The following is a 24,387-nucleotide window of genomic DNA, read 5'->3' as shown; positions in this document are numbered from 1 at the left end:
TATTTCAGTGCTTTTAGGTTTATATTTTGTATTGGCATATTAAGAAAATGTTGCAATGCTCTTAGGTTTATATTTTGTATTGGCTTAGCAAGAAAAGATTGTAATGCTTTTAGTTTGTTTTGACCTAATAAGAAAATTTTGCAGTGCCCTTAGGTTTATATGTTGTTTTGACATAGTGTCGGAAATCGTTTTCAGAAAAGAAAAATGTTGACAGATATCTCATTTGGGAAAGCTGCCTAAGAGGTATTGTTAAGTCTGAATTTATTTCTGAACCAGATAAATTTATGTTATTGGATTTTTTTTGTCTTTTTCCCTTCTGCTGAAGTGGGCGGAAGCGGATATTTAAAGGAAGCTTGAACAATCTTGTAAGAATAAAGTTTGGAATTGCTGAGGCTCCTTACCCTCCCACGGAAGTGGTCATGTATTTTACGTCTTTTACTTTAAATTTCCAGTGTGGGATTCTGGGATTCGGTGCATCTTTGTCACTGAAACAAATTCACAAGAAAAATGAAATGGGATCGAATCGTACAGGATTTGATAATGACAGAAATATTTTCATTAAAGTGTTTACAGGAAGGAGCCCATTTCATATAATAACCGAGGATGATTTTTCACTCTTTCGAAATTGCTTCTGAATCGTCTTCAACCTTTTCTGCAAAAAAAAAAAAAAAAAAAAAGAAAAAAAAAAATCATCCAGCGAGATAACTCTAAGGAGTTACAATTTATTCAAGATTATTTCACTGCTAGCAAAATTTATATGGTAATTGCACCGGCAAGTGCAATTACCTGTTTTTGTCAATATCAAATTACATCCTCTTTTGAACAATAGTAATCGTCATCCCATTCAAGTTATTCACGCGTCATTGCAATAGCAATAAAAACCCACCTCTTAAAAGAAAAAAAAAATGTCCCCTGATTGCCATCCGGTCGGTAATAACAGACCCTACATTTGTTTATCTTCGGACTCATCGTGGCAAATGTTTAAGGGGGGATTTAAAAAAAAAAAAAAAAAAAGGCGAAAAAAGGATCAATCGGCATCCCTGCAGTTGGTCAGGAAGGCGAGGTTATATATAAAGGTGCTGAGGCCAATTGGCAGAACAAGTCGAGTCGAGACCTCATCGAAGTCGGCGGCATGGGTGTGGCGGTGAGTTTGTAGTTTCCCGCCGAATGGCGATTAAAGATTAAGTGGTTTTAGTGGGTGTTATCGCGTGATACGTTCGCTGCATCGTGAAGGAAATATACACCGATGTTTGTGTGAGATGAATAGTTTATTTTAGTGATATCGTTGTGACTCGAGTGCTTTGATGTGGAACACATTTTTTTTTTTTTTTTTGGAACGTCAGGTAAACCCGATTTAAATAGATTTGCTAAAGTGAATCCGCAGACGTGTAAGACTTCATTTTCTTCAGAACAGAATACGACTGTAAGCATAAAAACAACTTGTCATCATTCTCATAACGAATTTCACGTTATCTGGGATGCAAACCGACCCCTTGACTATGAACGCAATGCACCAATGCATCTGATCTAACGCGTATGAGCAAGTCCTTGAGAAGGGCACTCGAGAATCTAAACGAGTTCGTCTTCAGAGAAGAGGAGTGATTACGCTACGAAACTGGAGCATTTGGGGCAGACATGAAGGATATTTATCGGGAGATCTTCATCGCCATAGCTTCTGCGTCTCTAAGCTCTCCGTCTCAATCTCTCCTTCGCATCACCCGGGCCACCTTCGGCTTGAAATATTTTCCTAGTTCTTGTTCGTGTTTGCAACTGGGTCTCTTCTGTTGCTATTGTTTGCTCTTGTTCTTCAAGAGCTGCCCGAGGCAGGCTTTGAAAGTGCTTGCGAGTGCATGTGTATTTCTTATGTGCGTGTGGATGTCTTAAGGTTAAAAAAACTTATTTACATTTGCCAGTGGATTATTCTTATGTATTCAACATTGATGGATCTAATCGTATATCGTCACATGTAATATAATAATCTTTTTACCAAATATGAGACCACCAGATTACAACTACAAGCATGAAGTAACGAGTACAAAAGTGCATGTATATGCACTCTTGTACTCGAGTTACTTCATGTTTGCCGATGGTTCACACATCACTTTACAGACCTCTCTCTCTCTCTCTCTCTCTCTCTCTCTCTCTCTCTCTCTCTCTCTCTCTCTCTCTCTCTGGCCATTAAGCGAGCACCCACGTTCCGATACGGGCATTGCTAAGGATGTACCTTGTCCCACCTGCAACTAAACAGTGTGCAGGTTTTGGTAAAAAGCGAACATAAAATACCACGAAATTAAATGAAACCAGTTCATAAGTACGAAACACGCCAAGGGTAATTTTTTCTTTGCGCCAAAGGCATCTCAGCATCCTCTTATTGAGAAACAAAACCCCGGCGACCGAATGATGCACGTCTGACCTTGAAGGAGAGAATCCTAACTTGCAGCCCCCTCCTACATCCTACGTGCCCCTAAAAAGATGTAGTTCGCCCGTTCAGGTTCCTGTGTAAGGACAACGCCTTTTGACTGTAACTGTTCCTGTGTAGTAGATGATGCTCTGTGCATAGAAATGCCCTTGAGATTTTGCATTCGTCTTGCTTTTAAAAGGTCAGCTTTTGGCAGATGTAACTGTTCTAGTTTTGGTCAACTTATAAAAAATATTGTGAATTAGACCACTAGACTGGCCACTCTCTGACAGTTGTCCCTTACAAGTAAAGGTTCCTTGCGTTTGGACTACTGCGGGTTTTTGTTTCTGCCACCGAAAACGGGAACACATTTTCGAGGTCTTCAAGTACTGCTTCGTTTATGACGAGAAATCCGTTGTTTAAATGTACACAGAATCGTCCAGTCGCTGGCTATGAAACGGGATTTTTATTAATTCTGTCTCAAAGGTTTTTGTGGGTTATACTTTGTCATACTCTGGATACCTGCACTGACCAATCACTGGCTATAAATCTGTTTTTATTTTTTGTCGAAGGTTTTTATAGGTTATACTTTTTTTTTTTTATCTAACTCTGGACAGTTGCTCCGATGCTCCAGAGTTCTTGAATAAAATGTCAGCCCTTAATATTTTCATAAAACGTCAGCTTTTTAAAAATCTTTGACTCTGTTCAATGTAACCTTCCTTATTTTAGGTGGCTTGATCATTTCCTTTTTTGTTGCTTTCTTGCTGTTTTCCGTAATCGTACTTGTTGGTTTTGTTCTCTCTTTGCTGTTAAATCTTATTTATTAATTCTTTGTTGGTTGCTTTGTTAGGCTTGATAAGGGTGTTTAATGACCACACTATGACAGACTAGATGCAACTTTGAAAAGAAATATTATTACATTATCGTCGTCTCTCTCTCTCATATGTATATATTATATATATATATATATATATATATATATATACATATATATATATATATATATATATATATATATATATATAGTACAGAGAGAGAGAGAGAGAGAGAGAGAGAGAGAGAGAGAGAGAGAGAGAGAGAGAGAGAACAATAATTTCGAAAAGCTAATGATTTCTTTTTCAAGGCTAAGTATTAACCATACAGTACCGCATAACTTATGAATAGCGCTCCGGAAATTGTTCCTTTTTTTGCATTACCCTGAACCTGAACCTTGACATTTTATCCGCCCCACAGGGAATGCTAACAACTTTTCGTATTTTTTGTGGTGATTTAAATTTCTTGCCTCCTGGTTGGTCATAAGAAAGTCTTTGGCTGGAAAATATTCCTTGATAAAATTCTCCAAGTTTAACTCCTCTAGTTAGAAAAAAAAATCAAATGAAAGTTACTTTATGATTAATAACTATCTGTTATATTACTTTCGACATTTATTTGTACGCATGGCCGTATTACAGCCAGATATTATTTCGTATATTAATGAATTGTAAGGTTAGTATTTATTGGTAAAAAATCCTTGGCTGAAGGCTATACAAAAACGTTTTCGTAAAGATCACAAGTCTCGAACTCAGACGTTCAAGTAACAGTAAATCTTTTATTTTATTTTTTGCAAAGCGAATGAAATAACTGACTTTATGATGAAAAACAAATAAAGGTAAACGAAGAAATGTGAACTTGAATTAGTAAAGAAAAACGAGAATGAAATTGATGACAAATATCATCACTTGAAGGTAACCACGCCCCTCTTATTCTCTTCATGATAAGAAAAACAAGATCAGAATAGTTAATAATTGATTTTTATAATGAAAGCAGTCAAGACCCGTAGATCAAGTTTCTTCTGCAGAGATTAAATTCTGATAGATACAAGAACTTAGAATATGAACATTTCAAATTAAAAGCCGCAAATATTTTACATTTGTGTGTGTAATTTCCTTTCAAAGATTATTTGAGATCAGGATTGTCCTTATTTCAATCATGATTCCTTATTTCGTAATCAGAGAGAAATATTAAAAAAAAAAAAAGACTTAACAAACTCTCCAGCATTTGTCCAAGTATTGTTCAAACAACCTCGAATACCTGAGATTTTTTTCTTAATCGCTGGGAGATGTGTATATTAGATTCTCAATAACAATAGAAACTAATATTAACAAAAATTTCTCCGTAAATTTGAGGTGGAGAGTCATTTTTGCAGGTATGGCGATGTGCAAACGATTTCTCTGCATCTCTTTAGTGTCTCTTTATCAGAGCGAAATTCTGCCTTAACCACAGCGTTAGATTTCTATTTTAAGAGGCTACTGAATAAGTAGGTCCATCTCTGTGAAAACTAATTTTCCTCCCTTCGGGAATTCCTGCCGTCTGAAGATATCATGAAAATCGTGCTTGTTGTCCTGGTTATATCATTAATATGCAGGCGCGATCTTGCGGTATCCTTCCTTAAGGCCCAGTCAGATTGTTACTTAGATTATCGTTGATAGTACTTATGGGTACCTATTCTTGTATGCAGGAACCGTTACCTTCAGTACTATTATTATTATCAATCTAGCATCCGTCAAGGACGCTGTGCAGGTGTATGAGAGAGAGAGAGAGAGAGAGAGAGAGAGAGAGAGAGAGAGAGAGAGAATCTACTGGTTACTTTTTTACCAGATATATACGTACGCGTTAATATTTAATGTCATCTCAATTTGTTCGCATTTTATATAGACACTTGCCTCTTCAAAGCCGTATTTTCTTCATTTGTGCGTAAGGCTTTATATATATATATATATATATATATATATATATATATATATATATATATACATATATACATATATGTATGTTTATTATGTATGTATGTATGTATGTATGTATGTATGTATGTATATATATATATATATATATATATATATATATATATATATATATATATATATATATATATTAAAACACGTTCACAAAAAATGTGACGACCTTTGCATAGATAGTACAGGAAACAATAAGTATATTCACTGATACATAACCTGCAAAAAATGGCTGGCTATTTACAATATGCGAAATGCACCTCGGTCACGCTTCCGTGCGCAGTCTCACTAGAGAGAGAGAGAGAGAGAGAGAGAGAGAGAGAGAGAGAGAGAGTAAAACTGGTACGATGGTTCACTTGCTTTAGCTAAAACTGGGATGGTTATTAACAAAGTGTTTTGGAGAGAGAGAGAGAGAGAGAGAGAGAGACCTTACCTTACCTTACCTTACAGACCTTACATCTTGTTCGGGTTGCCCCAGGTCCCTCAGTGTGAGGCACCTCTAATGTCTACCAGAGAGTTGCTAGTACATCTTCCGGTATATTTTGCATCTTCCAATCTTGGATGGTCTGGGATGCAGTTTAGATATTTGTCGAGCTTATTCTTAAACACATCTACGCTCACTCCTGATATATTCCTCAGATGAGCTGGCAACGCATTGAATAGACGCTGCATTATCGATGCTGGTGCGTAGTGGATTAATGTCCTGTGTGCTTTCCTTATTTTTCCTGGTATAGTTTTGGGCACTATTAATCTACCTCTGCTTGCTCTTTCTGATATTTTTAGTTCCATGATATTTTCTGCTATTCCTTCTATCTGTTTCCATGCCTGAATTATCATGTAGCGTTCTCTTCTCCTTTCTAGACTATATAATTTTAAGAATTGTAGTCTTTCCCAGTAGTCTAGGTCCTTAACTTCTTCTATTCTAGCTGTAAAGGACCTTTGTACACTCTCTATTTGTGCAATATCCTTTTGATAGTGTGGGTACCATATCATATTGCAATATTCAAGTGGACTACGAACATATGTTTTATAAAGCATAATCATGTGTTCAGCTTTTCTTGTTTTGAAGTGCCGTAACAACATTCCCGATTTTTGATTTTGCTTTACATTTTGCCAACAGAGTTGCTATTTGATCATTGCATAACATGTTCCTATTCATCATCACACCAAGGTCTTTAACTGCTTCCTTATTTGTGATGGTCTCATTATTAGGTCCCTTATATGCATATAGCTTTCTTTCTCTGTCTCCATAATTTATTGATTCAAATTTATCAGAGTTAAATACCATCCTATTTACCTCTGCCCAATCATATACTTTGTTAAGGTCTCTTTGTAGAGCGTTCCTATCTTCATCACAAGTAATTTCTCTACTTATTCTTGTGTCATCTGCGAAACTACTCACTACCGAATCCTTCACATTATTGTCTATGTCTTCATCATAATAACAAACAGTATTGCAGCTAACACCGTACCTTGCGGCACACCGGATATTACCTTGACTTCATCCGATTTCTCGTCGTTTGCAATAACTATCTGTTTTCTGTTGTGTAAAAATTCTTTTAACCATCTTCCTACTTTATCCACGATATTGTGTTTTCTAATTTTCTTCGCTAATATATTATGGTCTACTTTATCAAAAGCTTTTGCAAAGTCTAAATAAACCACATCTGTTTCATTTCCGCTTTTCATATTTTTGAATATGTTCTCACGGTGGACTAACAGTTGGGTTTGTGTACTTTTTCCGGGTACGAAACCATGTTGTCCTTTATTAAACAAATTATTTTTTATTAAATGTTTCATAATATTTTTCTTCATTACCCTTTCATACACTTTCATAATATGTGATGTTAGACTCACAGGCCTATAATTACTTGCCTCTAGTCTTGATCCACTTTTGAAAGTAGGGGTAATATATGCTAATTTGTGCTCATCATAAATCTTGCCTGTATCTACACTTTGTCTTAATAATATTGCAAGTGGCTTTGCGATAGAATGAACTACTTTCTTTAACAAAATAGCAGGAATTCCATCCGGCCCTGCAGCAGCTCCATTTTTAATTTCATTAATAGCCTGCACAATATCAGCTTCATTAATATCTATGTCAGCTAAATATTCACTATTTTCATCCCTTACTTCTATATCATTATCTTCATTATCTATTCTAGGGGTGATTTCTCTCTTATATCGTTCTGCCAGTATGTTGCAAATTTCCTTTTTTTCATTCGTTAATCTCCCTTCAATTCTCAGAGGGCCTATTTCTATTCTTCTTTTATTCATCTTCTTCGCATATGAGTATAATAGCTTGGGGTTTTGCTTGATATTTAATAGGGTTTTTTCTTCCAAGTCCCGTTTTTCATTTTCTTTTGATTGTATAATCTTTTGTTCTGCATTTTCTATCTTACTTTTTAGTTCTATAACTTTCCATGCATTTTTTTCTTTTGCAAGACCTTTTTCCCACTTTCTGATTTTCTGGAACAAGATCCTTCTGTCTCTTGGTATGCATGAATGATGTTTACTTTTCTTCTTCGGTATATATTTTTCCACTATTTTCTCCAATATTTTATATAATATCTCCGTATTTACCCTTATGTCATCACTTACGAAAATGTTATCCCAATCTTTGTTTAATTCTTCATTAATTTCTGACCATTTATATTTTTACTGTAGAAGTTGTATTTTCCATATCCTTCCCACTTTTTCATTTCTTGCTTATCTCTATTTTCACTGCTTTGGAATGAACTGTTAATTCTATGACATTATGGTCTGAAATATTCGCATTATAAACTATTATTTCTTTAACATAATTCATCTCGTTCACAAATACTAGGTCTAAAGTATTTTCCTTTCTTGTTGGCAGGTGATTTATTTGTTGAATGTTGTATTCTAGTAGCATATCTAATAGCTTTTCAAATTGCCTCTTATCTTCTGCACTACTATTACTTTCTTTTTTATATGTATAAGTACAACCACAATCTCCTATTCGTTCTTTCCATTCTACGAAAGGAAAGTTGAAGTCACCAGATAGGAGAATAGTCCAGTCCTTGTGATTTCTACATATATCATCCAATTTTTCAATTATTAAGTCAAACTCTTTAGTATTAGGAGGTCTATATATTACTATGTTCATCAATTTTTCAGATTCAAATTCTACCGCTATTAGTTCACATTCTGAGTTACTATATTTCTCATATATTTTTCCTTGTTTTTTGTCTTTCCCATATATTGCGGTTCCCCTTGATTCCTATTTTTTCTATCTGATCTATAAGTTTGGAACCCTTTTATTTGATCATCATTCCCAGTCTCCTGGGAATACCAGGTTTCACTTATATTCATTATATCTATTTTCTTTTTCATTTTGGTTAGTTCTTCTAAGTACTCTATTTTTCTTTTTGAGTTACTCGTAACTAAACCCTGCGCATTCATCACTATGATGGTTTGCGTGTTTTCTCCTTCATTTAATATGGTAGTAATAAGGATTTTCCCATGTCTCTTTCCTGTTCTGGTATGTTGTTCTTTTTTTCATTTCCAGAAATTCTGACATTAAAAAATCCAACTTTTCCATAATATTTGATCTTCCTTCATCATAATTATTCATTTTGTGTCTGAATCTGCAATTTTCTCCGTTTCTGCAATATCCTCTTGCATAATAAATACAGTTATTATCTCTTGAGTAGAATTTCGGAGCTGATGCTTTGAAATTTTTTGCTGACCCTCTGTCATATCTCATTGGTGGTTTGCTTTTCTCTCTTACCTGATATTCTTGATTTCTCTCTTTATTTGTTTCTTTCTTATTTTGGATTTTATTACTTGGTTGGTTATTTATTTGATTATGATTCATGGCTACAGGGTGCATATATTTGCATTTTTTGTCGAACTTACATCCTTTTCCTTCTTTAGGTTTTTACATATTTTTGGATGCAGATCTCTGCAATCATCCCCATATCCATCTAAGTATGCACATTTACCATATATTTCATAGTTTTGACATATCTTAGGATGTTTGTAGTAACATCTTTCTCCAAATCTGCAATTCCCTCTTTTCAAAAGGTTGCAGATTTTGTCTTTCTTGTCTATTTTTTCCTCTTTCCCGTCATTGTATAGATCTGGGTAGAGCCTCTTCGGGATTTGCTTTTCTGTTGTCATATCGTAATTTATTTCTTCGTAGGTATTCTGCTTTATTGCCTCATATGTAGTATCAATGAGTATCTCTGCATCCATACTTTTATCTTGTTCTTTGTTTTCCTTATTTTTTTCTGTCATTTCATTTTTGTTTACTTCTCTTCCGTTTTCCTCTTCTTCTTTTTCTTCTTCTTCTTCCTCTTCCTCTTCTTCTTCATCCTCAACTATTTGTACATTCAATCTTGATTTAATAACATTGTCTATCCATGATAGACATGTTTGAACAAAAAATCTTGTATCTTTTCTCAAATCTTGTATTACCTCAGCACACTGTGGATGGGTCGGAATGTTGCATGGCAGCACATTTTCTGATTAGGGTTTGTGGATTGACTATGCTATACCAAACCTTACACAGTTTGCATGCTTTTGGCATTCTTTTTCCTAATGCATCAATTAGGATATTCACAAGATTCACCTTATTCATTTTCTTTGTCGGAATATGTTGGTTTATGTATATTTTCTTTATGAGTCTCTTGACCACTTGGATTTTATTTGGAACTTCTTCAATTATTTTCAAGATGTTTTCATTAGATTTGTTCCAGTTTGAAGGATTATATCCTTCTAATATATCTATGAATGCTTTTGTATCTTTTTGGTTAGGACTGTTGCTGATTTCATAGATGAGAAATGCCAGTTCCCTTCCTGCTACCTCATCGTATTGCGAATCTGCTAGACACGCCAAATTACGCCACCTCTTCCCGCAGTTGGAACTTACTGCCATCTTGTTCTGATTTATAGTATTACACTTGATAAACTAACTTAGAAGACGCTTTATCCTACTATTTTCACACTAATCTTATCACCGATAGTTCACGAACACTTCTAGATATTTCTCAAATTCTAGTCGTATGTTAAACTTGTGATATCTGTTGATTAATCTGACTTCACGCGGGTACGACTCACCAAGCAAGATGGCTACTTACGGGAGAGAGAGAGAGAGAGAGAGAGAGAGAGAGAGAGAGCGAGAGAGAACGAGACGAGAGGGAGAGAGATCAGAGAGAGAGACGAGAAGAGAGAGAGAGAGAGAGAGAGAGAGAGTATAACTGGTATGATGGTTCACTTGCTTTAGCTAAAACTGGAATTGCTGATCACAGCCGACTTGAGTGTAATGCCTCTAGTTACTACATTGTCTTAGTTAAGTTACCTTCCTTGGGTGGCTTGCTATGACTTCCAGCTCCCAATCATCAGGCTTTGTTTCCTCGTTCCATATTCTGCAAAAACTGGTGTCATTTCAGTTTCAGCTAAAGGCTTCTTTGTAGTGATTCCATCATAAAGCTTATACCAACTTTGTTCTTTGTTACTGATCCCATTAAGGAAAATCGTGAATTCATACATTACCTCATTCACGTCGTCTTCAACTTCTGGTAAATCAGTCAAATTATCCCCCTCATATCTCTTATGACCTTACAAAAATGTTCTGTCCAGGATTGGTGTCGTCTCATAGTGTTATTATTGACCCATCCCTCATTTTGTCAGGCATTTAATATTATTATTATTGACCCATCCCTCATTTTGATATGCATTTTCCTTCTTTCCCGATTCCATGGATATTTTATAAGTAATTCTGCTGGCTACCCTAACACTACTCCCTAAATATGTGGTTCTGTCAGCATCATAAGCTTGCTTTTCCTAATATTCTTTTTTATATCCTCTTGTAGTTTACATAACTTAAAACATTCTACCTTGCACTCTTCATTTCTGTGGAATTTGTCAACAAGTGTCTTTTGCATTTATCTGCTCTTTATTGTGATCCAGGTCTCATCCTACATTCAAAGTTTCCCTCTTGTTACCTCGTACCCCAATACCTCTTTACCAGTGTTTTAATCCCAAATTCAAGCAACCTTGCAGCCAGTCTTGTTTTTCTTAGTAACAAATTAGTACCGTAACAATGCATAGGTCAACAGCCCTAGCGTATGGCCCGAGGTATTCAAGGACTTTTACTAAAGCAAGAAAAGTGCAATGTATAAAAAATTTGATACCCTTATAGTAGTTATGCCAATATTGAAACCAAATTTCCCTTCTCAAACTCAGTTAGAAAATGAAAGGGAAGGAGGTTCAAACAATCTACTATTGATGCAAATATCATGTTTTTATCCATCAACAAGTTGGATAACTACCTGCAGTAATACAGTTTTTAGATTTACCGAGTTAGTTGTAAGCTGAACATTTTTAGATTCGGTCTGGTTTGACTTGGAGATTTAAGAATTGTGTCAACTTGACGAAGAGGTTATCTCAGTTTCATGCTAATGCAGGACTTGCGTGACCTAAAGTGTAATGACGTCAGTTGGACAGTTGAATTAATCAGACAAATATAATCATTAATTACTTAGTAAAAATATAATCATTAGTTACATAGTAAGGTCCTTAGCTAAGCTGGTATATTTTATTTTCTATGTACAAGAATCTTTTATCATTATTCCATTTGATTTCAGTTTCATTTACCTGAGGTACAATATATATATATATATATATATATATATATATATATATATATATATATATATATATATATATATATATATATATATATATATATATATATATATATATATATATATGTGTGTGTGTGTGTGTGTGTGTGTGTGTGTGTGTGTGTGTGTGTGTGTGTGTGTGTGTGTGTGTGTATAGAATGATGAATTTGGTGTTGTTTAAAACAATTTTCTTTATGACCTCCATAACATTTATCTAATGTATGTAGTCAATTAAAAATATTACTTACCTAATTATAGTATACCGCATAACAAATTTAGATTATTTTCATTCTAATATAATCTTTTGTACCTTTTTTTATATTTTCAAAAACTTAAAATCCTAAAAGCTTTACAAGGATTACCATCCACATCAACTGAGGCACCTGTAATGAAAATCTGTACTTGTAGGAAAGTTTTGTTTAGTTTCATTGCTGTTTATTTAGCACTTCCGTTTAATACTCAAGTGGTTTTGCTTAGGGATGGAATGATGAAATCCTTAGTGTCCACTAATAAATTCAGGAATTTTGTAGATACAAACATGACCTTTCGTAAGGCCTCTCTTACAAGACCTTAAGACCTTGGTTTATTGTTACTCTCCAGGAAGGGCCATGGTAATAGTACGTGTTTTACCTAGTTAGCAAAATCATTTACAACTGAGAATTGTATTTGAAAAGCAGCTTTGGTTATTCTTCAAAGGGTAGACTGGGATGAATGTTCATGCTTCTTTAAGTTGTTTTGAGAAACCATTATCAATGTGTGATTGAACTTTTACCTCTATCTGTTGATTATGGTTTATTATGTATAAAATCACACCACAGAGAGAGAGAGAGAGAGAGAGAGAGAGAGAGAGAGAGAGAGAGAGAGAGGAGAGAGAGGAAGAGGAGAAGAGAGAGAGAGAGAGAGAGAGAGAGAGAGATAGAGAGAAGAGAGAGAGAGAGAGAGAGAGAGAGAGAGAGAGAGAGAGAGAATCTATTGCTCCTGCAGAACATGGAATATGATATATAGTACTTAGAATAAGCTTTGTAATTAAAACATAGTCAAAATTTATATCTGCTAATATTGTAATTATCACTTCCACATTCATTACCAACACTGTTGCTCAGCTCAGTAACATTTTACTCCCTTCATTGTACACAAGAAAGATCAAGTACTATAACATACAGGTGATGCAGTTTAAGGCTTTGTAATCAGAGCTCTTTTTTTTCCCAAAGGCATTGGTGTTTGCTGGAGTATTGATAGGCGGTGCATTGTCAGCTCCCACTTCAAAAGCCACTCTGCCCGAGCTCTTGCCCCAGCCATCAACACAGAATGTTGCTCCTGTGAACTACATTTCCCGCCATCATGCCCAGGATGAGTTAGGCCAAGTCAACTATGGGTTTTCTCACCCTGGTCAATCCAAGAACGAACTACGAGATTCCGCTGGGAACGTCGCAGGTGCTTATAGCTACATTGATGCTGACGATAAGGTCATTATTGTCGAATACACTGCTGGAGATAAGGGATTCCAAGTAAGTTCTCGATGGGTATTACTTTATTGATGGCGAAACTGTTAGTGGTATGTAAGAAGTTAAGGTATGATTCTCTGTCTGCCTGCATTGTTAGACATATTACAGTAATTAAATATGAGAAGTATCTAAAAATCTCTGAGCATTTTGCAATTTTAACAATGAAAATATAATTGAATTGGTGGTATGTGTATTATCCACCGTTGCAAAACTCAATAATAATATAAATAAAACCACCTGAAGGTCATCTTTTTTCTAAAAATTATATGCATTTACAGTGTACAGTACTCCATTACTAAGCCATAACTTTCACCGCCTAAAAATTTAGTATAAAATCCATGTAGGAAATATTAGAAAAGAAATAAAAATCATGCTTTTATCAGGTGACGAGTAACAACCTTCCCATAGCAGTATCCGATACTCCAGAGGTTCTTGCTGCTAAGCTACAATTTGTCGAACAATACAATGCTGCTGCTCTAGCCGCTGCTGCTGCTAATGATGCAAATAATGAATTGCCTGCTAAGGATTCCAGCACTAGTAACATTGCAGTTCCAGTTCAAGTCATTTCAAGTCCTGTCAGAGATACACCAGAAGTCATTGCTGCCAAATTGCAGTTTGTTGAGGCTTACAATTCTGCAGCTCTTGCTGCTGCTAATGCTCCTGATGACCCTACTGTACCATCCAAGGTTACAGAATACAGATCAAAGGTGCCAGTAAATTCTATCCCCATAAAGGACACTGCAGAAGTCATTGCTGCTAAATTGCAGTTTGTTGAGGCATACAATTCGGCTGCCCTTGCTGCTGCCAAAGCAGAAGAAAACCCTCCGACTGATGGTTCTGCAAAGGTCACCATTGTGTATGGTCTACCTGTGGTACAAGACACGCCAGAGGTTTTGGCAGCTAAACTAAAGTTTGTTGACGACTACAATGCAGCTGCCTTGTCAGCAGCATTAGCTTTAGATGACAAAGTTCCCAGTATCACTGAGGAATCCAGAGATGAAGAAGAAGAGCCAGTGACAGAACTTGGCATTATTGCTGAACAGGTACCTGAAACTACTCTTTCACCAAGGAATATTGATGAGCACACTGAACCTACAACTATTGTCCCTGATCAGCAAGGAACGGGCAAAGAAACTGTAAAAAAAATTTATCCTCTCATACCAACAAAAGTCGAGGGTTCTTCAAATGAAAAACCGAAAGAAGTAGAAGCTGAATCTGGTGTTGCTGAGGTCACCAAACCAGCAGCTGATTATTCTTTATACAAATATACACTCTCAAATTCTGGATTACATGTTCCTCAAGGTAACTGAATTGTTGGTTTCTGTTGGTTTTATCTTTCATTTTCTTCAGACCATCTATCATATTGCTTACATTCATTTGAATGTAGTTGTTTAGTTGTTATTTATGCTTAGTCAAACCTGATCTATTTGAATTTTTATTATAAATATACTCTTTGGGAACTAGTGGCTGGTTAATTAATCCATCTTTTTATGAGCATAAAGTACAAAATAATGAATTATAGTAACTATGAACCCTTCCATTGTTGCAGTCCATACCTACGATGTAAGTGTGCCCATAAAACCTGAGGCTCCTGAGACTCCAGCTGCTAAAACATCCGTGCTTCCTAAACCAGCCTATCATGCAAATACTGAGGATCAACCCATAGGAGTTCCTGTGACACACATAAATCGGCATCATGCACAAGATGAAGTGGGCCAGGTCAATTATGGTTACTCATACCCTGGTCAAGCTCAACATGAATTGCGTGATGCCAGTGGAAATGTTGCTGGTGCTTACTCATATGTGGATGAGGAAAATAAAGTTATTAGAGTTGAATATACAGCAGGGAAAGATGGATTTCAGGTACTATGTTACTACATTATAGTTTAATATGTGCTGTTAGTCCAGAGTAAATTGATTCCAGTCATAAATAGTAGCCAAATGATTATTAAATATGAGATAAATAAGCATACAGGAAGAGTTGAGCAAATAAATCTGATGAGTACAGAAGTCAGCAAACTATCTGAATGGATAGAAATACTATATTTGAGTCAAATACTTTATCCTTAACTTAGTGTAGTGTGAATAGCATGATGTAGCACTGGTAATCAAAATTTGATTTAATCTTATAGTTCACTTTAGATAAATGTTAAAATTCTTATGTATAAATTAATATCTTTTTAGGTAAAAAGCAATAATTTGCCAATAGCTGCTCAGGACACTCCAGAAGTTTTAGCTGCAAAACTGCAGTTTGTAGAGGCCTATAATGCTGCAGCCATTGCTGCAGCAAATGCTCCTGATGATCCACCTGAATATGCCTTACTGGATGAAGATAGCACTTCTGTACCATTCATTAGCCCAAATCCAGTGCAAGACACTCCAGAAGTTCTTGCTGCAAAACTGAAGTTTGTAGAAGCTTATAATGCTGCTGCCCTTGCTGCTGCAAATGCTCCTGATGATCCAGAAGAATCTGTCTCACCTGAAGAAGATTTTACATCAGTGCCATTTGTTAATCCTAATCCCATAAAAGACACTCCAGAAGTTCTTACTGCAAAACTGCAATTTGTGGAAGCTTACAATATCGCTGCCCTAGCTGCTGCAGGAGTGAAAAATGACCCAGGGCAGGAAGATATTCCAAAAACTACTACACTTAATTATGCTTTACATCCAGTTAAAGATACACCGGAAGTCATAGCAGCTAAAATACAGTTTGTTGAAGCATACAATGCAGCTGCATTAGCAGCTGCCATGGCTCCTGATGATGAAATACCACACAATGAGGAGGAAACTGGAGAAGGTATATCAGGTGTCTTTCATTACTGGTGATGTTGATTTAGTTTTCTTGTTCAGATAAATGTGATGTATGTATGCCAGTAGATTCTGAAGACCAGTCTGAGGTCAGTTGAAATGACATTCCTTATAAATATCCTCCAGTAAACTTATTGGGCAAAGGAATTTCCCTAAAGCATCAATAAATGAATCATATACTTTATGTTAAATGATCAAAACATCTAAAACAATGACACTCATTTTGTCTCTACCAGATGGTAATTTACTCTATTTTATGATTTAAATTCATTGTTTTTAAACTTCTTTCTTATAAATTCTGAAAGGCATATGGTGGTTGCTAAAGAATTTTTTTATTATATGTAAAAATATCGAATACAAACATATTCTGTTATCTAAGCAATATCAGATATCTATAGGCATTAATATGGGTTATTTTCCTTTAATAAACTAAATGAACCAATAAGATGTGGATTCAGTGAGTTGTAAGGTCCCATGAAATTATTTCAAGAAATGTTTTCTGATGCATTCATTGGTCGTACTTTGTATTATGATATGAGCTATTCTTCTGTCACTTCAGCCCATAAAGCTTTTTTCATATGGCTTCTATAATGTTACTTGGTATTAGATAACACTAAGAAAAAAAAATACTGGAATCATACTTGAGCTTTTAACTTCGTATGAAAAGAAAATAAAAATATCAAGAATCTGCTAATTCCTTTACTAACATCTGCATGTTTTAATTTCAGTTCAAAAATACGCTGCAGCAAACCCAGTTTCTGTGACAGACTCTTCTGTTGACATTCCAGTAGCCATACCAACTTCTCTCCAAGTTCCATCAGTTGCTGTCCCTGTCACCTACATTTCCCGGCATCATGCCCAAGATGAGCTGGGTCAGTTTAACTATGGCTTTCATCATCCAGGCCAAGTAAAGAATGAAGTGCGAGATGCCGATGGAAATGTTGCTGGTGCCTACAGTTATGTGGACTCTGATGACAAAGTTATCCACGTCAAGTACACAGCTGGAGAGGATGGTTTTCAGGTAATAATGCACTGCATCATCTTATTATGCTTCATGTACAAACATTGGTGATTAGTGAACAGGCTTTACTAATATTTCTAATCTTGTACTGTCATAGACTATATTAAGAGCTAAAGTGTAGGTGAATGCTCTGTATTCTTCATTTTTACTTTTTTTTTTTTTAATAATTTTCATTTCTTGACAATGTTCTTCCATTTTTTTTATTAAGCATATTTCATCTTTGTATATTACCTAAAATCTTAACTTCCAGTGTTTTCTGTCAATACATATCAGAATATAAACACTGGTTATAGAGTGTCATAATTTTCTCTTTGGGCCAGGGAAATTTTGGCATTACACAAACTGTTAATGATTGGAATCACTGACAAAGGATAAATAACACATACATTCAGTATAAAGCTGAATGATACTTAAAGCTTCATTTACAGCATAAGTTTGAAAATAGGGAAAATTTTGTAAAATCATAAAAGACTTAATTTATTTACCCAAGCAATCAGGTAAACCTTTAATGTCCTGTCATTGTAGAAAAATATTTATTATCTGTCTTGGCTTTATGTGCATTTTCATTGAAGTTATAATTATTTCTTTCTTTAAAACAGGTAGTTAGCAATAACCTTCCAATAGCACCTCTTGACACCCCGGAGGTACTAGCTGCAAAGCTACAGTTTGTTGAGGCTTACAATGCAGCTGCTCTTGCTGCTGCCGCATCTCCAGATGATGTTGAACCAGAAAGTTCTTCCAGTGATGTTAATTTTTCTGTGCCTTCTGCAGTCAAGGACACACCAGAAGTTCTTGCTGCTAAACTGCAGTTTGTTGAAGCTTATAATGCAGCTGCTCTTGCTGCTGCCAATGCTCCAGATGACCCAAATGTGGACACCATAGATGGAAAATCAGGTGATCAAAACCTAGTTAGACACACCCCTGAGGTTACTGAGGCCAAATTGAATTTTGTTGAAGCCTACAACAAAGCTGCCATTGCTGCTGCCTCAGCGGAGGCTCCTGACGTAGCTGCAAAGATTGCATATGCCCCTTATCCTGTGAAAGACACACCTGAGGTTATTGCTGCTAAAATAGCATTTGTAGAAGCATACAATGCAGCTGCACTTGCAGCTGCAGAAGCCCCAGATGATGATGTCATATATGATACAACAGAGGAACCTAGAGAAGATGAAGCTATCACTGTTCTTGGGGAAAAGAGTACAGAGGACCCTTTAACAGATGCAGTTCTAGAAAGCAAGACCTCACAGAACTTGGCAGTAAGTTATCTCTCCGAGGTGCCTCAGCCCTTAGATGATTTGGAAAAGAATTCAGAGATTACAGAAACTGTTATTCCCAGAACATCTTCACAGCTCCAGACATTCAACTTTCCTTTCTCAAGATATGCAGGCTACTTCCCAGTATCAGATGGCACTGCCCCTACAATGTATACATATTCTGTTCCTTATGGGTTGTATGGACTTCACCCATCAACAGCATCCGTAAAGGGTTACCCATTCTCTATTCACTTTGTACCTGCACAGTTGGTTAAGCAAGATCAGGGTCAGGTTAACAACCATGTTATAATGTATGCACCATCTCACACTTATTAGATCTGGTAGCTTTAGTGCGTATTGCAATATTTCATGATAATGTACATACTGTACTATTGCAGTATTGATGTAATAGTTAAGTGCTATTTGCCAAATAGATGATAAGTTTCAGCTAATCACAATGGAGTCAAAAGCTAGAGTAAAGGATGAAATAGAAAGCATGGTCATTCTTGAGAAAGGAGAAATTACAGTCCCCCATTTTTTCATATCTGCTTTGACAAAGGAAAAAATTAGTCCCCTATTTTTCCATATCTGCTGAATACTTCTGGTAGGTTCATCAATATGTAGAAGATTTTAAAATTCAGCCCTTTTACAGTACATACTATATTTAATACTACTGTATAGTTGAAATGTCATACCACATGTGCAGATAATTGTTCTATGGAATTGAATGGCACTGAGATATTGACATTTTTCATTACCTGTTAAGGTTCTTTAAATTTTTATTGCCAAATAACAGTCAGGGGCATTCTTTCCAACTTAAAAAAAATATTTCTTAGTAATAGCTTTGATTCACTTTGTATTTTCCTCCAACCCAAAAAAAAATATTTCTTATTAGCAGCTTTGATTCACTTTGTCTTTTCCTTCAACCCTTATTCTTTTGAATACTTCTCTCACAAGGTGACGAAGTGTTTACCACAGCTTCCTTACCTTAAGCTTGCTAATTCCTACATCAAAGGAGAATTTGCATGTGTAGACTAAAGCTTAAGGCAGTTTACTTGGCTGGTGTATCTTTGTCAATTAAACCTCTAAAGAATTCAGCTTAGCCTAAGAGTAGAACAGAAAAAATGTTTGAGATAGATTTGTGGTATTTTGCAAATTTTTCTCTTGTGAACTATTACTGAAAAAAGTGCCTTCTGAATACTGAAGCATGTGTATTAAAAAGAGCCGTTTCTGTTTCACAGAATCAACATACCTATTAGTATACTGTATTCTTTTCTTGAATTTCCATAGACCATATAATGGGAAAAAAAGAAAACCATACTTGATGAACATAAATTCTTATGTAAATTTTTTGCAACTAAATATTCAGACACCAAAGATAATGTTATGTACAGTGCTTAATCACCTAGGTGTTTTCACCTTGAAAAAAAAATATATATCAAAACAACAAAATAAACCTTTAACAACATTATCATTTAATATACATTCCTGACATAAGCCATATGAAAATAGTTCAAAATTTCTTTTAACATTATAATACATTTGCATAAAAAACTCTACCTACACTTATGTGCAGTGTTCTGTTATAATACCCACATCAAACATTTTACAGACTATCCTGTTTTTTCCAAAGAATTATAATATTAACATTAGAGATTTGGCCTCAAATGGATGACTAACTTTTGCCCCATAAAGAGAAACATGTTACAGAATCTATGATTGTATCTCACTGTTCAGGACTTAGTACAAATAATCTTATTTGTCAATGACCATTAAAGAGTATCATGCACCTTGTGAAATTCTTTTACTTAGGTCCCAGCATATCCTCAGGTCGTACCCACTTTGCGAATTCCTCTTCCGTTAGGTAGCCTAGGTTTAATGCTGATTCCTTCAAAGTTGTACCCTCCTTGTGAGCTGTTTTTGCAATCTTTGCAGCCTGAAACACATTGACATAAATTGAGGTAAATGTTTATAAACTTGGTGGATCGTTCATCATCTGTACAATTTCTTGTAAGTCTTCTGTATGCATAGAGGCAAATCATAAAACTTTCGTGACCTTACCTTGTCATATCCAATGTGAGGATTTAATGCAGTAACTAACATCAGCGACTCATGAAGAAGCTTGTGTATTCTTTCACGATTAGCTTCAATTCCAACAACGCAATTATTAACAAAGGCATGGGAGCTGTCGCCAATTAATCGAATGGACCTGAAAGAGATTTAGGAAGCAGTTCATATTAAAAACCACCAAAGCCACATATTAAAAAAAACAAAAATTTTACTCAGAAAATTTTTGTTTCAACTTATTTCTTATTCAACTCACCTCAAGACATTTGCAACCATCATTGGTTTAAAAACGTTGAGTTCAAAGTGACCGTTTGAACCTCCTACAGTGACTGCAACATGATTTCCCATTACCTGAGCAGCAACCATTGTAATTGCTTCACACTGAGTTGGATTGACTTTCCCTGAAACAAATGAAAATGTATTTTAGCTGCAAACCAAATAATACAGTATACAGATTATCAAAAATAAAAAATTGGGATTTCACATATCACAAGAAAGTTTACATAAACGGTAAAAATATTCCTTAGATACTATAAATAGGTACAAAAAGAAATCTAAAGGCAGAGCATTTTTACATATCTTACAATATCTTGCTACTGATTGCTACAAAGTAACCATGATTTGGCAAAGAATGTAAGTGATTGAACAAATAAGCTGTTATGGGTCCTACACTTGCAATTGCACATTCTCCTGACTGAAATAATTTTTTTGCATAGTTTTACATCAAGATGTTGAGAAATACAAAGAAACTTGATCATGTGATATCTTAAAAACCTATAGCAGTTCATCTTAAATAAAAAACTAAGTGCTCACAAACCTGGCATAATGGAAGATCCTGGTTCATTTTCTGGAAGAGAAATTTCTCCAAGACCACATCGAGGGCCTGAAGCAAGAAATCTGATGTCATTAGCAATTTTCATGATGGAACATGCCACTACATTGAGAGCTCCTGACACCTCAACCAATGCATCATGGGCAGCCAGGGCTTCAAATTTGTTAGGAGCAGTCTCAAAGGGCAATCCTGTAAGTTCTGACACCTACAAGAAAAATGAGTAATAATGAAAAAAAGAAAATTGTATTTTGACTTGTTCACTTAACTTCTAAAATTCACACCACCTTAATTATATCTTCTAAAATCAATATCTACTTGATTATAAAAATATGTGCTTTAAACATTCATGAAAAGTAAGATGAAATTCTATTAAGTTACCCAGCACACTCAAAAAGTTGCAGAAATTCAGATATTTAATACAGATAAGATATAAATTGCTTTAAAACCACTTGTATCCATCTAGCAAACCTAATCTTAACCAGAATAAACACCTAACAGTGTGGCAAAAGCTGTACGTATATTGTTTTGTAACAATGTAATTGCAAAATAAATTGATAAACAAAATAAACTGAAAGGTAATTTTAATAGGCTGATTCATGTTGCCAAAGACTGCTTCAACTTTCAAAAACTAGTTTCTCTAACTTTTGAAATGCAACAAGAAAAAGTGCAGTGTGGTAAGTGAATTTATAAGATACTTTCACTGATCTAAATGACCCTAGGTGAACCAGACAAAAATATGGCAAATAATAGTAAACCATGGTAAAATAATTGGATAAAAACAAAACTATTTTATACAAACAAACAATATTTAACGTAAGTATAAAAAGCAAATACAACACAGATAACAATCCAATTCTCCCAGGTTCACTTGGCTGGGAACACCTAAAATTATGCAGCACTGGACAAAATCACAAAAACTTTCCTGAGAGATAATAACTTGCAAGACCAGTGACCACCAATGCATCTTAGTTACTAACTTTTAAACTTATTACAAATGCAACTTCACCAAATATCTAAAACTTTACACCAAAATATAAAAGGGACAATACATGAAGTATCTGGAACATTATTTAATGTGACATGGAAGCAAATGCACTGTCTGGAGAATTCTCAAGTGTTGCAGAGGACTATCAACCTTGAAAACTCACTATTAATACCTCTGGGAGGTCACACAGACAATACAAGTGAGAGGAATCATTAAAATTCCAGTTACCATGACTAACTATTCACTTGAAACAATCACTGCCAATCAAGGTCTGAGTCATAGTTTCAACTTAAAAAAATGAATCTTACCATACCTGAAAACAATATCTACACAACACAGTTTCAGACGGTGTATCCTACCTTAGCTGCCACCTTTTCAGCAAAACCAATCCTTGTGTTTAGACCAGTGCCTACAGCAGTACCTCCAGCAGCTAGAAGATAAATTCTAGGCAGACAAGTTTTTACACGTTCGATGCCGAACTCTATTTGTTGTGCATACCCACCAAATTCTTGCCCTAAAGTTAACGGAGTGGCATCCTGAAATTGGCAAAATCCATAAATTAATGCAAAAAATTAACATCATAAATATCAAGCGACTGTTCCCTTTAAGTCATAATTGTTTAGTAGCGATTTCAAGATAAGTCACTAATAAAAAGCAATCCTGAAATGACCGAATTCATCATTACTTTTTATGGAACAACCATTACAACTATTATCCCTAAAAAGGTTAATTAAACTTTCTACACAGCTTGCAAATCCAATAACACTTAAGGCCAATTTACTAATATTAATTTACTTTACAAAAAATAACATGCAAATTCAATTTTGTTGTAATTAATGCTCTGTCATCAAATATTTTATCTTATAATTAATGCCTATAGTTGTTTAACATCAGATGATTTTGGTAGTTAGCTTCTGTAATTTAGAAACTTACCTGAGTATGGGTTCTACCAATCTTAATTATGTCAGCAAATTCTTTAGCTTTAGCATCCAAAGCTTTGTGCAAAGCTACGAGGCCGGGGAGAAGTGTATTATGAATTTCAACTGCTGTTGCTATGTGCATTGCAGTAGGGTAGGTATCATTTGAACTCTGTAAAGGAACATTTATCATTATACATTTAACATTATAATTACATATGCATTCCATTCTACTTATGTTTCCCATGTAAATTCCCCAAGTTACAGAAAATTGTATTTTGTATTTATTCATTATCATAATTAGCAACAACTCTTTTACAGTACACAAATTACATGCCATCAAAAAATGGCTAACCTGACTTTTGTTGACATGGTCATTAGGATGCACAGGTGACTTGGAACCCAGTTCTCCTCCAAGAATTTCAATAGCCCTATTAGCGATAACTTCATTAGTGTTCATGTTTGACTGCGTCCCGGAACCCTGTACGTGAAAAAATTGCTGTTATCATATGTTAATATTACTGTATTTAGCAAAACATTATAAAATCTTTGGAATTCACACCCAATTGCAAGGAAAACATTGACTAGCTTTACTATAACTTAAATGTTACTTTCTCATGCACCACAAATATCAATTACTGTAATGTGTTAAACCTGTTTCCAGTCATCTGAAAATAAAGAATGTAAGTATTATTTGTTTTCAACTACTTGCTGTAGGGCATTAGCATAAGAGTGTTATATAACTGATACTAAAAAATATTTGAATGTTTGATTAAATTTCCACTCACTAAAAACTGTTTGTTTGTATGGTGTTTTTATGTTGCATGAAACCACGTCGAGAGTGAACTTCTATCACCAGAAATACACATCTCTCACTCCTCAATGGAATGACCGAGAATCGAACTCGCAGCCACCGAGGTGGCACACCAACACCATACCGACCACGCCACTGAGGTGCTCTCACCAAAAACAATCACGTTTTGATGTATGGCTTTTACTAACCGACACATAATTTTAAAAACAAAGGACAACACTACTAAAAATGACAAATTTGTAACTAATTTGTATTTTTCCTAACTTACAAACCTGAGGTCTTAACATTAGGATAAATACTCAGCGCCAGCTGGAAACCGGTAAAGTTTAAAATAATTGTGTACGCAAGGGACTATTAGCATCT

General features: G+C 35.2%; 2 protein-coding genes across 4 annotated transcripts in view; one reads left to right on the top strand and one right to left on the bottom strand.

Annotated features, from left to right (window-relative positions):
* The first annotated feature begins 1,097 nt into the window (after positions 1–1,097).
* On the top strand, positions 1,098–20,208 carry LOC135208638 (uncharacterized). Its single transcript, XM_064241023.1, has 7 exons — positions 1,098–1,144; positions 13,034–13,330; positions 13,711–14,629; positions 14,877–15,190; positions 15,512–16,124; positions 16,864–17,156; positions 17,756–20,208. Exons 1-7 carry the CDS (start codon positions 1,133–1,135, stop codon positions 18,743–18,745), a joined length of 3,438 nt encoding a protein of 1,145 aa, XP_064097093.1. The 5' UTR covers positions 1,098–1,132; the 3' UTR covers positions 18,746–20,208.
* The window catches only part of LOC135208639 (fumarate hydratase, mitochondrial-like), a 20,049-nt gene continuing 15,392 nt past the window's right edge, over positions 19,731–24,387 (bottom strand). For all 3 annotated transcript variants that reach the window (XM_064241026.1, XM_064241024.1, XM_064241025.1), the window contains 7 exons: positions 23,566–23,691; positions 23,227–23,382; positions 22,653–22,829; positions 21,294–21,513; positions 20,733–20,877; positions 20,471–20,618; positions 19,731–20,345 (listed from right to left, as the gene is read on the bottom strand). In XM_064241026.1, coding sequence (XP_064097096.1) covers positions 20,214–20,345; positions 20,471–20,618; positions 20,733–20,877; positions 21,294–21,513; positions 22,653–22,829; positions 23,227–23,382; positions 23,566–23,691 — 1,104 coding nt within the window. In that variant the 3' untranslated portion in view covers positions 19,731–20,213. The remainder of the gene's footprint in view (positions 20,346–20,470; positions 20,619–20,732; positions 20,878–21,293; positions 21,514–22,652; positions 22,830–23,226; positions 23,383–23,565; positions 23,692–24,387) is intronic.

The sequence above is a fragment of the Macrobrachium nipponense genome, chromosome 35, assembly GCF_015104395.2.
Source record: "Macrobrachium nipponense isolate FS-2020 chromosome 35, ASM1510439v2, whole genome shotgun sequence".
In the NCBI taxonomy this organism is placed as follows: domain Eukaryota; kingdom Metazoa; phylum Arthropoda; class Malacostraca; order Decapoda; family Palaemonidae; genus Macrobrachium; species Macrobrachium nipponense.
Note: the sequence above shows the minus strand (reverse complement) of the source record. Positions and strands in the feature narration are given on the sequence as shown.